This window comes from Perognathus longimembris, chromosome 22, assembly GCF_023159225.1.
Source record: "Perognathus longimembris pacificus isolate PPM17 chromosome 22, ASM2315922v1, whole genome shotgun sequence".
In the NCBI taxonomy this organism is placed as follows: domain Eukaryota; kingdom Metazoa; phylum Chordata; class Mammalia; order Rodentia; family Heteromyidae; genus Perognathus; species Perognathus longimembris.
This window is the reverse complement of record NC_063182.1, coordinates 6,330,891-6,345,615: the sequence shown is the minus strand read 5'-3', so window position 1 is coordinate 6,345,615 and position 14,725 is coordinate 6,330,891. Positions and strand designations below refer to the sequence as shown.

The following is a 14,725-nucleotide window of genomic DNA, read 5'->3' as shown; positions in this document are numbered from 1 at the left end:
GCTCAAATCCTGGCTTGATCCTGGGAAAGACACTCAACATTTCCACGCCTGGTGTCTTTGTGAAATGGAGGATAATAACATCTCTTCAGGTTTGTGGGAAACTCAAATGAAGGCCTATTGTAACGCCTGGTACCTGATTCATAGAACTACTCTAGCTATAGCCCTGCTGTGCTCAGTCTTAATTTCCCAGAGTACTTGGTAACAGCGGGGTGAGGGCAGGTCCAGCGGGACCGCCTCGCCGGGACTGGACGACAGTCCTCTTCTTCCCCTTCTCCCCGATGACAAGCGCAAAGGGGAGGGTGGACCGCAGCTTCGCCTTTATTAGCAGATCGGAGCTCATCCCCTTGGTACCCCAGCCTCCAGCACGGCCACCTTCCCTGCTGGTGGCCCTCGGTGGCATCTGTTCTGCCTAGGGACAGACTTAGTCCTACCGTGTGTTTTGCCAGCAAACACCTCGGCCACCCACACTGTCCCAGTCTTAAAAAAAAAACCCTCACAGGTAGATAGATCCCCCTTTTCTAGGGGCTGCATGGGTCGGCCTCCTCTGTATGTGGGGGGGGCAGCATCAGTCACCCCAAATTCCTGCCCCCCCACAGTCTGGTTGTCCTCCTCCCCAGAGCCCCTTTCCCCCCATCCTTGGGGTGGGGTAGGGGTCGGGGAGGTCTGTGGTCTCTCGCATCCTCCAGGTGACGGGGTGAGCCTGCTCAGGGGTCCCCGGGCGGGCCCCCGCCGGTGGCCAGGTCGAGGCTGAGGGTGCGGCCGCAGGCGGAGAGCCTGCGCAGGGCCTCGGAGGCTGCCTCCACGGGCACGGCCGCGCCCGGGCGCTGCGCCCGCAGCAGCTCCAGCAGCGAGCTCATCTCCGACAGGAAGGTGCTGGCCAGCCGCGTGCCCGCCGCGCTCAGCTCCGGCCCGGGACCCTTGCCGAACGTCTGGAAGGTGCGCGGCTCCTCCGCGGCCTCGGCGTCCGGGGGGCACAGGTTATCCCGGTAGTTGGTGGTGAGGGGCAAGGACAGCCTGGCCATCCAGGCCGGGTCCGGGGCGCTCAGCCTCTCCAGGGCCAGGCCTGCATGGGGGGAGGGAGGAGGAGGGGACGTGGTGAGGGCAGGTGTGGGGGGGGGGGACCGACAGGCAAGCTGTGTGTGTGTGTGTGTGAGTGTGTGTGTGTGTGTGTGTGTGTCCTGCATGCCCACTGGTACTGGGATTTGAACTCAGGGCCTGGATACCGTCCCTCAGGCTCAGAGCGGACTCTCTGCCACTTAAGCCACTCCCCACTTTTTGCTGGTCAGTGGGAGATAGAGTCTCACAGCTTTCTGTGTTGTTGTTGTTGTTGTTTTCTGCCCAGACTGGCTTTTGAACCTGGATCCTCAGATCTTCTCCGCCTCTTGAGTAGATAGGATTCCAGATGGGAGCCACCAGCCGCCAGTTTAAACAGTCGTCCCTTACGAGGTCCATACATGCCAAGCAATTTACATTTACAGACCTCACCTGGCTTTATTTATACAGACTTTGAGATCAAGAGCCTCATCTCCAAGTTAAGGATAAGGAAACTGAACCTAGGGCTGGGGATATGGCCTAGTGGCAAGAGTGCTTGCCTCGTATACATGAGGCCCTGGGTTCAATTCCCCAGCACCACATATACAGATAAACGGCCAGAAGTGGCGCTGTGGCTCAAGTGGCAGAGTGCTAGCCTTGAGCAAAAAGAAGCCAGGGACAGTGCTCAGGCCCTGAGTCCAAGCCCCAGGACTGGCAAAAAAGAAAAAAAAAAAAAAGGGAAACTGAACCTAAAAGAAGTCACAGTTGCTAGGCTACTTGAACCCGGATTTGCCCATAGCTCTGATGCCTGCAAACTTCTTGGGACTGTGTCACCCTACCCACTCTCTAAGGAGCTGCCCAAGCACACTCCAGAGCCCGCTTCTGGAATTCCCAAGCCAGCCCGTGTCTGCACAGTCACAACCTAGCTCCAGCCTCAGTCTTCCCTCCCCAGCTGTAGGAACCCCAGCCTAGCTAGAGTCACAAAGGAATGGGGCAAAGGAGGCAGTGACAACAAAACCGATTCCTAGCTGGGAATTAAAAATGTTCCCTAGATTTCCAGTGCTACCATCAAACCTTCTTTTCCTGCTTCTTCAGAAAATCCTGTCTCAAAAAACAGTAGGTCCAGCCTTGATGGCTAAGGCCAAGACAGAGGAAAAAAAAATTTTTTTTAATGGTATAAGTCTCCTGGTTAAGAAACAGTATCTTAAAAACAAGAGAACATACTGACTTTAACATGTATTTAATGGCTGCTTCAGGTGAGGGGGCTCTAAAATCTGTTCAAGAATAGAAGACTAGAAGGAGACTGGAAGGGCAAAAAGCGGAAACCAAAATTACTCCTGGGCAACAGTGACTTATTCTCTTTTTACTTTGTTTATGTTTTTCTACATTAAGCAAATGCTACTTGGCAAATTGAGCAAGTTATGCCAACATACAGCAAATCATTTTTTTTTTTTTTACTGTTGAATCATCTGATTCTTGTCTTGGTTTCTGGGCTGTACAAGCTGTAAGACAGGATTAGACCACTGTCCCACCAGGTCCTGGGTCTGGCCCCATGCCTGGAACTTAGTGTCTGTGCAGTGATTAATGAACATAAATATTGAACCTTGCCATTTGGGAACTGTAAATGCTAGTTCCTCGAGGCAATACAATCCAGAACTCTTGGTGGGACAGAATAAGGCCTTTCCTTTCTTTTTTTTTTTTTTTATAAGGGTCAGCTATACAACTGGAAGAGAAATCACTGGGATGTATGAGCATACCTGGAAAGCAAGGGTGAATTTACTCTGCACTACCCACCAGAGTCAGCTACCGTAGACCTTGCTCCCACGTGGGTGTGACTTGCCCACATCGTCTTTTAGAAGCAGTGTGACCTTGAGGAAACGGCTGAACCTCAGTGAGTCTCCTTTTCCTTTCCTACGTGTGAACATTCAGTGAGCTGATGCAACCAGTAAAATATTGTCAGCACCATAGCCTCAGATGTTGGGCTCAGCAGCCTCCAGGGCAGTAAGCCCTTCAGGCAGCAAAGGCTTTCCTAGACCTGCTTCCTGCACCGGGGCACTGAACCCACGAGTTCCAGCCAGGGATGGTCAATGGAGACCGAATTCAAAGCTGTCTCCACTGCGTTCACTGACTCTGTGTGCGCACTGAGTCCTTAAAATATGGCTGGCATGACTGAGGAATCGAATAGTTCGTTTAATTTCAATTCATTTACATTTAAATAGCCACATGTGGCCAGTGGCTACCATATTGAATAGCACAGCTCTAAAATTTAGAGCGATGATGTCTGTGTTAATAACTATCTGTTGTATAACCTTGGGCAAATTATTAAAACACCCTTGACCCTCGGCGGTTCTTCTTTTTTTTTTCTTTCTTCTTTTATGAAATGGGGATAATGAATAGCCCACTCTCTTAAAGTTTTTCTCATGAGGAACTTAGAACAAGGACTAGCATATAAAAAGTGTTCAGTAAGTGTTAGCATGTTAGCTATGTTTTTTGGGGTGTGTGTGTGTGTGTGTGTGTGTGTGTGTGTATGTGTGTGTGTGTGTGTGTTTAACCAAGGAAAGAAAGGGCAGTCCTTGAAATGCCTTTGTCATGTTTGCAGCCAGATGGAGCGCAAGAGAAATAGATTGATTACAGAAACAGAGGACCACAGCGTAGGGATGGTCAGGTACAGGGTGCGTTCTCGAAAGGAGGTTGAACAGTGTCCTTGACGAATGGAAGGCAGGGAGGTTGAGGGGGGCTGTTCCTGTAGCAAAGTCTTGGATTAAAGTTTACATTATGTATATATTGGGAAAAAGGATTGTTTCTTTACCAAAACCATTAAAAAAATTCAATTAGAAAGCTGACTAAATTCTCACAGCGAAAGGGTACTAAACACACTGAAAAATACTGCTGTTTACAAGTTAAGACGAACCCAGTCTTCGGGCTGGGGGTATGGCTTACGTGCTAGAGTGCCTGCCGAGTCAAGCACAAGGTCCTGAGTTCAAACCCTTGGACCACCAAAACAAAACGCACTACCCTTACCAACAGCAAAAACACAAGCCCAACTTTGGGTTTCCCTTCAATCCCTGAAGAACCGGACCGGCCTGCGCAAGCTGCTTTTCCTCTCTGACCCTCATCTGTAACCTGAAATTAGCAATACGTCCCTCAGAGGACTGTGTATAGGCTTCCCTGAAAGAATGTTTATTTGGTGCTGCCCTGGTGCCCGGCATATACCGAGAGCTCAATAATCGCTCACTAGTCTTGCGATGATTTTTAAAATTAATAAAGGAGAAACGTGGACTTTGAACAAAAGGATGCTCTCTGAGGCTCAACGGGAAGTAAAATGTCAATGATCTTTTCCCCTAGAAATAGAATACCTGTCTCCCTAACTGATGCTAATTTTGTTAACTATGGGGAAAGGCAAATTGATAAGACATTTCCTTCTGACTATTTAAAGCGCAAAGCAAACACAAACGTTTGTTCCCCTGCAATGGGCTGGAGCAGAACTTTGACGCCTAGACACACAGGGGACCGTGAGGATAGAGGCAATCTTGCAGGGGAGGGGGGGCGGGGGGACGGGGACTTTGGGGAGTCCCTACCTGTGTGTGGGTCCAGCAGGCTGGACAGCTCCTCTTCTAGCAACCGCTTCACAGAGAGGTCTTCTTCCGGGTCTAAGGGCCCTTCCTCCTGGTCTGGTTCCACCTGGCCGCCAGGCTTGGCACCTGCCCCGTCCGCGTCAGGGACGGCACTCCTGCAGAGGAAACCATCAGTTCACTTGGGAGGAACTTCCCCCGGGCCCTGTCCGTATCACACCCGCATTCACCCATCCATGGAGGGAATTTGTTACAGAGCCTGGCCGGTTAACTCGGAGCTGCCTGGCTTCTGCGCTCAAAGCCTTCCCGCTTCCTGTTTCCGCACTTGTGAAATGGGAGTAGTAAAGGGATGCCCACCTCTTGAGATGCTGTAGTTGAGCTTAGTATAGTGCCTGAACCTTCCATTCGTTCATGATGCGGCCCACTGTTGGCCCTCCCTTGTTTTGCAAGGCACAGAGCAGGGGTTTAATAAACCTATCGAGCCAATGCGCTAACCAGCCACGTATATTTGTCTTTCTCATTTCTTATCCTCCTGCCAAGTGCTCAGAATATGATTTTTCTGAGGTAGTTCCTTGAGCCACACCTCCAGTTCTTGCTTTTCTTTTTGTGCCAGTCCTGGGATTTGAACTCTGGGCCTGGGATATATCTCCAACCTTTTGTGCCAAATCTCTACTTCTGGCTGGCTTTTTTTTTTTTTTTTAACTGGAGATAAGAGTCTCACAGTCTTTTTAGCCTGGCTTCAAAATATGATTGTCAGCTCACAGCCTCCTGAGTTCCTAGTAATATAGATGTGAGCCGCCTGAGCCTAGGTTCCAGTACTGGCTTTTTGTTGGTTAATTGGAGCCAAGAATCTCAAGAATTTGTCCAGCTGGGATGGCTCTGAACCAAAATTCTCGGAGCAGCTAGGATTATGGGCTCCAAGAACCAGCACCCGGTTCCCTGAGGGTCCTTAAGGCCGTAGAGTCCTTTCTCCAACAGGCTTCTCTCTCTTGCTATTTAGAGATCACTGGGCACGTGGGAAGTTGGTGGGCAATAAAGGTAATCATCAGTGTCTACTGAGCAATGACCCCATCAGGCCTGGCGCTGTGTAAGATACCCACATGCTCTCTCTGGGACCTTCTCATGCCTTTAAAGGGTTCGCAGCCTCTCTTCCCCATTTTACAAAGGAGAAAACCAAGATTTGCAGATTGCTCAAGAACCCTATGGATTCAGTAATAAGAATTCAACCCCCGGGGGGATCTGTGTGCGCTATTAGTGCTCAGAAAAAAAAAAAAAACACACCGAAGTGAAGGCCTCAGAAGCGAGGTTTCTGCCTGTGTGCTGGTTTCTAACCCCTTGGGCACCCCCCTCCCCACCTCCCCACTGCCCCCCTCCCATCCTCTAGGCAAGTTGTAGAAACTCAAATTCCTCTTTCCCAAAGAAGACTCATAGAAACCAGAACTCCTTTTTACCCTGAAGCCATCCATAAAACCTGAACATATTTGGTTTCTTCGACTTTTTTTCTTTAAAGTACCGAGGTTTGAATTTGGGGTCTTGGGCTTGCTAGGCTGGCACTCAATCACTTAAGCCATAACCTCAACTCTGTTTTGTTTTTGCTGGTTATTGTGAGATGGAATACAGTGAACTTTGCTACCCAGGCTGGCCTCAAAGCACAATCCTCCAGATCTTAGCCTACTGAGTAGATAGGATCACGGGCATGAGCCACCAGTACTCACCTCCAAAACACTACTGATAATTTGTTTTTCTTTTTTTTTTTTTTTTTTTTTTGGCCAGTCCTGGGCCTTGGACTCAGGGCCCGAGCACTGTCCCTGGCTTCTTCCTGCTCAAGGCTAGCACTCTGCCACTTGAGCCACAGTGCCGCTTCTGGCCGTTTTCTGTATATGTGGTGCTGGGGAATCGAACCTAGGGCCTCGTGTATCCGAGGCAGGCACTCTTGCCACTAGGCTATATCCCCAGCCCTGTTTTTCTTTTTTTGATGATGCTGGAGTTTGAACTCAGTTCCTCCCTGCTTACTAGGCAGGTACTCTGACTCCTGAGGCAAGCCTCCAGCTCCCCTACCTTTCTGGTAAGGGTTGGTCATACGGAAATTTTCTGACCTAACTTAGGTCATAAGATCTCCATTCTACAAGAGGTCTTGCTCCATATCTGGAAGAAAGGAATGCTGCATAGAAAGGTCAAGAAGAATCTGAATAGACAGGACTTGCTACGTGGATTTTCCCTCCCAGTGTATTTCTGTCAGCGCAGACCTCTTCACGTGCTATCTTATCCATATAGAAGCTAAGCATAAAAACAAGTGGCTCCCTCTGGTCTTTGGGTCTTCTATCGGAAAGTTTCTGTGTCACATAAAACTGTAATCAAAAATGTTTGTTATCACTGGGCACCCGTGGCTCACACCTATAATCCTAGCTACTCAGGAGGCTGAGATCTGAAGACTGCAGTTTAAAGCCAACCCAGGCAGGAAAGTCCAGGAGATTCTTATCTCCAGTTAACCACCAGAAAACCAGAAGTGGTGCTATGACTCAAAAGTGGTAGAGAACTAGCCTTGAGCAAAAAACAACAACAACAAAGCTCCGAGACAGTACCCTGGCTCTGAGTTCAAGCCCCGCAACCAAGACCATCAACAAAAAGTCTCTTATGACATTGTTCCCATTCCTGTTACTATGTCTATTGCTGGTTTATTTCATCAAAAGCAAATATAGAACCTTGAGAGATAAATTTTGAGTTTCCCTATAGAACACACCTTGTTCTACACCACCGCTCACCAACCTTACAAAAGAAAAGCTGTAAGTTATCAGAACCAGAACACCAACGTAGGAGAGTCAGGAGCCCTGAGAGCTGAGACCAGCTGTGTGACCTTGAGCAAAGTCGTGGTAGGGAGAAAGCACATAACAATGTGCACGCACTGTGTGCCAAGCTCTGGGCTATGATCTTAGAAAACCTTGGATCATTGAATCCTTAACACAATTACAGCAACATTGCGATGGCCGTGTTATGGCTTGCATTTTAACTTAGAAACTGAGTTCCTGAGAGATTATCTGAGTTGTTCAAGTTTGCGCAGTTGGTTGGAGCCTCCGTTTCTTATTCCATGTGTACCTAGGAATTCGATAAGATGCCCTTTTGAGGGCTGAGGTGTGTAGCAGGGAATGGCGTGAGATGTCCTCTTGAAGGCTCCGCAATTCTAGAACCACCCGCAATGCCACTCTGACAGATCTGTGTCCTTATATATTATGTTTATGGGTCAAGAGAAAGAAAGGTGAAAGTTACAGATTGAAAGGCAATTTACAGCACCTCCGTAATCAGGGGACAGATAGCGCTCCAGGATGAAGTCATTTCCTTAGTCACTCCGGGTCCTGTAAATTCCATAAATATAGCCACCCCCGGACAGAGCCTGGCTCTCGGGGTGGGGGATGGCTGCTGTCTGCTGCTCTCGCTGGGGACCTGCGTCTCCTCACCTCACTTGGGGGACAGCTAGTGGGGCTCTGGGCTGCTTACCTGACGCTGGCTGGCTTGGCCGGGTACTTATTTCCCCGGTGGTTCGGTCTGGGCTGGAATTGGCCCTGATGCAGCAAGGACAGCAGCTGGGAGATTTGCTACAAGACAGGAAAAATCTGTTGACTCCACACAATTCCAACCCAGCACACTTCCTCGCCGGATGTTTCCCTCAATGCCGGTGCTTTCTTTTTATAGTCTTTCCTTTGCCTTCAGATGTTTGTGTGATCCGAGGGGGGATGGTCCCTGGCGGTGGAGATGGGGACCTGGCTCAGGGGAGGTGGCTTCCCGGTTTTGTCATCCCAGTCCCCGAGGGTCTGAGGAAGAGCTCGAAGACCCTGGAGCCCATCCCCTCAAGTCCCTCCCCGCCCCCCCCCAAGTGACTTGCTCTTGGGCTGTGGGGCGGGGTATAAAAGGAATTTCCTGATCATAGTGTCATCATTTTTTGATAAGGATTGCCTTCTCCGTTTAGCAGCATTCAGACAGTCTGGCCAATTTGGGTGGGCTAGCTCTAAGACGGCAGTGTAGAGAAGGCCACATCTCTGTTTACAGCTTTCTTTGTGTGTATGTATACCTGTCCTGGAGCTTGAACTCAGGACCTAAGCACTGTCCTGGTGCTCAAGGCTGGTGCTTTAGCACTTGAGCCACAGCTCCACTTCCAGCTTTTTCTTTTCACGCTTTCCTGCCCAGGCTGGCTTTGAGCCAGGATCCTCAGGTCTCACCCTCCTGAGCTTCTAGGATTACAGGTAGAAGCCGCTAGTCCCTAGCACTATTTTCTTTTGGGACAGGATTGCACTGTATTGCCCAGGCTGGCCTGAGATTCTTAGACTCAGGCCATCCTGTTTCAGCTTCCAAGTAGCTGTAACTACAGATGTGTACCCTTTCACCCAGACTTCTTATATTTTCACACATGTTTTTTAATTCCTCCTGCCTGCCAGGCACCTCTGCTGGGTCGCAGTGGCTCCACAGAAGTTCAGCCAGAGAGGGAGGGTCTGGGCAAGGGGTCAAGAGAGTTTCAGGCAGGGAAGATGGCGGAGTTTCAGGAAGGCTGGAGAAGGGGTCAAGGGCAGGTATCAGCTCTCAGCATCAGATCTGTGAGGCCTGGAGGGAGAGGCAGCGGGCTTGGGAAGATGAGGTCTAGTTCATGGTCATTTCTACTTGACTGGACAACATCAGGCAGGGGTTAGAGCTGTGCAGACGTCGGTTTTGTCATTGCTCTCGACTCTAAAGTGAGGCTAATCTTCACAGCCCTGTCACATGCATGAAATGCTTTGGGAAAAGTTTAAATCCTCTGAAAATGCAAGGAGGCTGGGTTGTTACTCCTCGAAAGGCTGCTTCCAGTTTCTGAGAGGCTCAGAAGTGCCGTTTTTTACAGGAGAGCTGGAAGAGGGGGTGGCGAGGACTGGGTGGGGTTTCGCTATGACCCCGGTCCTTTAGGTGGGTCAGGGCCTCATGACCTGCCTTAGGACAGATCCCACAACCCAGCCTAGACTCCTAGGGCATCTGCTGCCCTTTGTCCAAGTGACACTCGGCCCACACGTCCTGTTCTCGGAGCCCTGTGCTACGTGTCATGGGGCAGGGCCACTTCACAGAGAGGGCCAGGACCCTGGAGGCAGCCAGACACAGACTCCCATTCCAAATCTGTTCCTCTCCCCTTTCCCATTTTCATGGCCCTGAAGAATTACTTAACCACTCTAAGCCTTAGTTTCCTCAATAGTTAAAAAGGGAGTAAAGGTCCGAGGGTATAGCTTGATGGGAGAGTGTTTGCTCTACCTCTAGTCCTGCAAAATAATGATGATGATGATGATGATGATGATGATGATGATGATGATAATAACCAGGACATGACACCAAGCTAAAATGAGCTGAAGTATATAAATCACTTAGTAAAAGAATTCATGCTAGGGCTGGGAATGTGGCTTAGTGGTAGAGGGCTTGCCTAGCATGTGTTAAGCCCTGGGTTCGATTCCCCAGTGCCACATACACAGAAAAAGCCAGAAGTGGCACTGTGGCTCGTGGTAGAGTGCTAGCCTTGAGCAAAAAACAAACAAATAAAAAAACCCACAAAAAACAACTCAGGGACAGTGCCTAGGCCCTGAGTTCAAGCCCCAGGACTGGCCAACAAAAGAATCCATGCTAAACAACGTGTCTGATGTTACGTCATCTCACTTAATTGTGATAGTAGCCCAAGGGAGGAGATACCATGATACTCCGATACTCATTTTGCAGGGGTGGAATCTGAGGCTCCAAGGCTGCACAGCAGTTAGGGCTGGGGCTTGAAGTGGGGTCTGACTCCACAGGGGGTCTGTGCAGCTGGGAAGACACGCGCATTGGACTTTTCACTCTCTTTTCCTCCAGTTGATTCCAAAGGCCTCCTCCTCCCAACAATGCCACCCATAGCACCTGCCTTCTGCTGTCCTGTCCACAAGCAGCCAGCACTATTTGGCGAGAAGTGTTTACCCAAAAGGCATGAGTGAGTGCAACGGCACATTTTATCTTTTTTTTTTTTTCTCTTTAGACAGGTTCTTGCTATGTAGCCTTGGCTGGCCTTGAACTTGACTAATTTTATCTTAAGCAAGTTTGGGAGGTAGACACTTTCTGCAGAGACGTTGAACGACTTTCCTGTGGGTCATGGATAAGTATTAACAGATCAAACACATATTCTTATCATCCCTTCTATTTTACCTTTAAGGAAACGAAGGCTCGGAGACAGTAAGTTCCTTGCCCAGGTTCTCACGGCTAACAACACCTATGGACGGCTCCCATGCTGTCCCCGAAACCATTGCTATGAAGTGCTGGGTGAGTCTAAGAACGAATGTCAGGAAGGTGGGGAATACAGTTTTGTGTGTGTGTGTGTGTGTGTGTGTGTGTGTGTGTGTGTGTGTGTGCACCTGAAGCTATTGGTGGTGGCCTGGAGGTGGACCAGAGCTGAGATACCTGAACAGGTGGAGAATCCACGGCGAGCTCCTCCACAGGGTTTCGCTCCGCGAAGGCAGCCACCGACAGTCGGACCAGGCTCCTCAGGATCTGGTGGGGGCCGGATTCTTGCTCAGGGGACGCTGGGCCATGGAGATTCCGTTGCCGCCTCAGGGTTGCGGAAGACGCTGGCGGGCTCAGGGAGGCCCCCTGGAAGCTCTGGTCTCCGGCCCGCCTCCCCGCGGGGCTGCCAGGAACCTTGGGGGGCCTCGCGCGGGGCTGGCCTAGGGCAGGTGGGGACTCGGGGAGGCTCAGGTTCTCCCGGGAGGCGTTCCTCTGCCTGGGATGATTGAAGAGGAGGTTGACGGTGTCCGGCAGCACCTCTTGGCTCTCGGCCTGTGCTCCCTGGTTGCCTTGGTTACGCAGGGTCCTGTACAGGGTAGGTGTGAGGTGGAAGGGCGCCTGCAGGCAGGGATCCCAGCCGGCTTCCGTCATCGCTTCCTTGCCTGCGGCTCTGTGGCACTGCCCAACTTGCTCAGCCTCATTCACCTGCTCCCTGAGCACAGGCACCAGATGGATATCCGCCTTCTGAATGTGTTTCTGGGGCCTCTTGGGCTGGTGGCAGTAGGTGGACTCCGCTTCCCGACAGTTGTAGGCCCTGTTGTCTTTCTTCTCCGTCCGGCAGATGAACATGAAGAGAGCTAAGGGCAACCCAAAGATGGCCAGCAGGACCGCCAGGCAAATCACGGTCAGCACGGATGTGCTCAGGACCCCAGGCTCATGGGCGGCGTCTCTCAGGTGGTCCGCACTGGTGACGAACAGGACGCGTAACAAGGCTCGAGTCTGCAAGGGGGGGCTTCCCTGGTCCTTCACAACGATCTCCAGCTCCCTCTCACTCCCAACGAGGCTGCTGGCGTTGGTGACATTGATGAACAGCTGTCCCAGCTCAGGGCTGAGGACAAAGAGATGGCCTTCGTTCCCGCCGTGAATGTGGTACAGGAGCTTCCCGTTTGCTCCCGAGTCTGCATCTCTTGCAACCACCGTCACCAAAAGGAAGGGCTGAGGGCTGCGTGCGGCCGGTGATAGTGTCCCAGCCCCTCCTGGGCCCGCAGCAGCGGGACTCTCCATGGGCACCAGGAGGTGACCGGTGGAGGCATTCACAAGCACAGAGAGGGTGGCCTTCCCGCGGCTGAGCGTGGGCTGAATCACCTCGGGGGCGTTATCATTGGCATCCAAGAGGCTGACCCACACGGAGATGCTGGAGGCAAGCCGGGGCTGCCCCCCATCCTCGGCTATGACCCAGAACTCAAAGTTGGCCATTTCTTCATAGTCCAGTGACTTCTGCGCCGTGACCTCTCCCGTGTCAGAGTCGATCGCGATGAAGTGAGACACTGGAGAGTCCTGGATGCGGTAGGACACTTTCCCATTGGTGCCCAAGTCTGCGTCACGAGCCTGGATGGTGATGAGGTGGAGAGAGGGCGGATTGTTTTCCTGGGTGGAGACCTCATACCGGCTCTTTTCAAACACAGGTGCGTTGTCGTTGACATCGCTGATCTGGATGGTGAGCTGTTTCTTGGCTGACAGGGGCTGGGCACCTTGGTCTTGGGCTAGCAAGGTGAGGGTATATTCGGGCCACTGCTCCCTGTCTAGGGTGGCATTGGTTAGCAGCATGTAGATGTTGCCATTAGTCCTTTTCAGCCGGAAGTGGCCCAAATCCTCACTCAGCCAACAATGGACCAGACCGTTGCTTCCTGAGTCTAAGTCATCCACCGAGACGAGCGCAATGAAGCTGTCCTTGGGAAGAGCTTCCGACACCAGCGACGGCTGGGAGGCCCATGTGATGTGGACGCTTGGGACATTGTCATTGACGTCCAGCACTTTGATTAGGACTTTGCAGTGGGCGGGGATGGGATTGGGACCCAGGTCCCTGGCCTGGACGTCTACCTCATAGGCAGGGTTCTTCTCATAGTCTAAGGGTTGGCGCAGAATGACCTGGCCAGTCTTGGCATCTACACTGAAGGTACGTAGCACCTCTGGGGGCACATGCTTGCTGAAGAAGAACTCCACTTCTCCATTGGGGCCTTGGTCAGGGTCCGTGGCTGTTAGGTTTAGGAGGAGGGTACCAGGGGCAGCATCTTCCTGGATTTCTAGTGCCAAGGAACTCTCAGCAAAGACAGGACTGTTGTCATTGGAATCGAGGACATTGACCTTGACCAAGCTGGTACCTGACTTGGGAGGGTTTCCATTGTCATAGGCAGTCAACACCAGGTCAAAGAATGAGTGGACCTCCCGGTCCAGCTCCTTCACCACCAACAGTTCTGCATGCTTTGTCTCATCCGGGCCCACAATGACATCAAGGGCAAAGTGATCGCTGGGAGACAGGGAATAGGAGTGGAGGGCATTTGGGCCAGTGTCTGGGTCAAGAGCTCTGTCCAGGGGTATCCGCGTGCGCAGGGAAGCACTCTCAGAGATTTCTAGCTCCTGTTTGCTTTTGGGAAACCGCGGCTGATGGTCATTGATATCCAGCACGTGGATTTCCACGTGGATGAGAGCCAGATCCCCCGTGGCAAGCACGTCAAAGGACACCAGGCAGGGATCTCGCTGCTGGCACAGCTGCTCCCGATCCAGCCGCCGCCCGGTGCTGAGCAGGCCCCCCTCCGCGTCCACCTGAACGGGGAGCACCTTAGGCAGCTGCAGTACCTGGAAGGCAGCCCCAGGGGTCTGCCTACGCCTCTCATGCCGGCCCAGCTCCTGGGACAGTCTCCCTATCACCGTGCCAGGTGGCACTTCCTCTGTCACTTGGTACTTCACCGTGAGAGTGCTCACCTCCTGACAATCCCCTGAGAGGAACAAGTACGCACCTGACCCCAAGAGCCCCAGCAGAAGTTGCAGAAGTAACATCGTGCTTACCGCCAGAGTGGGCGAGTTGCAGTGCTTCCAAGAGTGCTTCCAAAGCCGGGTAAGTCCTCCAGTGTTTCCTGGATGGCTCGATTAGCCCTGTTCTCCTGTCCCCAGACCCGTTGGCACAACCTCGTCCCATAGTTAGAAGATGCTGAAGCAGGCGGCATTCCCAGGCAAGGCCATCTTGGTCAGAAGCGATCTGAGAGGTCTGAGTACCGCTGAAGTACAATTGCCAGGAGAGCTTTCCCGCCCAACAGCACCAGCTGGTTGCCTTGAGCAATGACAGACAAGCCCTGGTCCAAGAGAGACTTGACCTAGTAAAGCAGGATGTGGGGATCTGACTTCTAAACAGTTACTAGACTGGGGAAACAGAGAAGCAGCTTTTTCCTATGGAAACCCCACCTACAGGAAAAGGGAGGGCTGTGAATTTCAATGCCAATTAGGGAAAGAGCATTTCCTGTGAGGCCTAGGGGCTTGCTACTGGGGGGGGGCGGGGAGGGGGGGTTGGATAAGGCTCCAGGGATAGCCGGGAAGGGAAGGTGCTGTCCTCTGAGCTGTGGCCCTGAGAAGCCCTGGAGGGGGGGCGGGAGGGAGGGAGCCACTGGGAGCAGTGAACTTGAGCCTCTGCCTTCCCACACCTAGACTGATCTATCCCTTTGGGCAAGTCAGGCCCCCAGTGTCTGTCTGTCTGTCTGTCTGTCTCTCTCTCTCCATCTCTCTCTCCTTCCTTATCTTGTTGTCTTCCCCCCAGACCCTCATTCTTCTCCCTCCTAGTTCTGGCTTTATTTTTCCAATGCCGTTTGCCTCTCAGACTT

General features: G+C 51.8%; 1 protein-coding gene across 2 annotated transcripts; it reads right to left on the bottom strand.

The window, feature by feature from the left end:
- Nucleotides 1-684: 684 nt before the first annotated feature.
- Pcdh12 (protocadherin 12) lies at nucleotides 685-14,247 on the bottom strand. Of its 2 annotated transcripts, none has more exons than XM_048331127.1 (4): nucleotides 11,031-14,247; nucleotides 8,106-8,194; nucleotides 4,611-4,768; nucleotides 685-1,063 (listed from the first exon to the last, which is right to left on the bottom strand). In XM_048331127.1, the coding sequence occupies exons 1-4, from the start codon at nucleotides 13,908-13,910 to the stop codon at nucleotides 705-707; spliced, it is 3,486 nt and encodes a 1,161-aa protein (XP_048187084.1). In that variant the 5' UTR covers nucleotides 13,911-14,247; the 3' UTR covers nucleotides 685-704. The 2 variants fall into 2 exon arrangements, with proteins under 2 accessions (XP_048187084.1, XP_048187085.1); XM_048331128.1 differs by having other exon boundaries at nucleotides 686-1,063; nucleotides 4,611-4,764; nucleotides 8,102-8,194.
- Between the last annotated feature and the right edge of the window lie 478 nt (nucleotides 14,248-14,725).

Bases quoted from the DNA above. Each gene is read 5' to 3' on its own strand.
- Pcdh12 (XM_048331127.1), bottom strand. From the start codon at position 13,910: ATGTTACTTCTGCAACTTCTGCTGGGGCTCTTGGGGTCAGGTGCGTAC. The intron at 8,195-11,030 runs GTATCTCAGCTC...CCTGTCTTGTAG, and splicing joins TGGATTCTCCACCTGTTCAG to CAAATCTCCCAGCTGCTGTC. The intron at 4,769-8,105 runs CAGCGTCAGGTA...TGATGGTTTCCT, and splicing joins AAGTACCCGGCCAAGCCAGC to CTGCAGGAGTGCCGTCCCTG.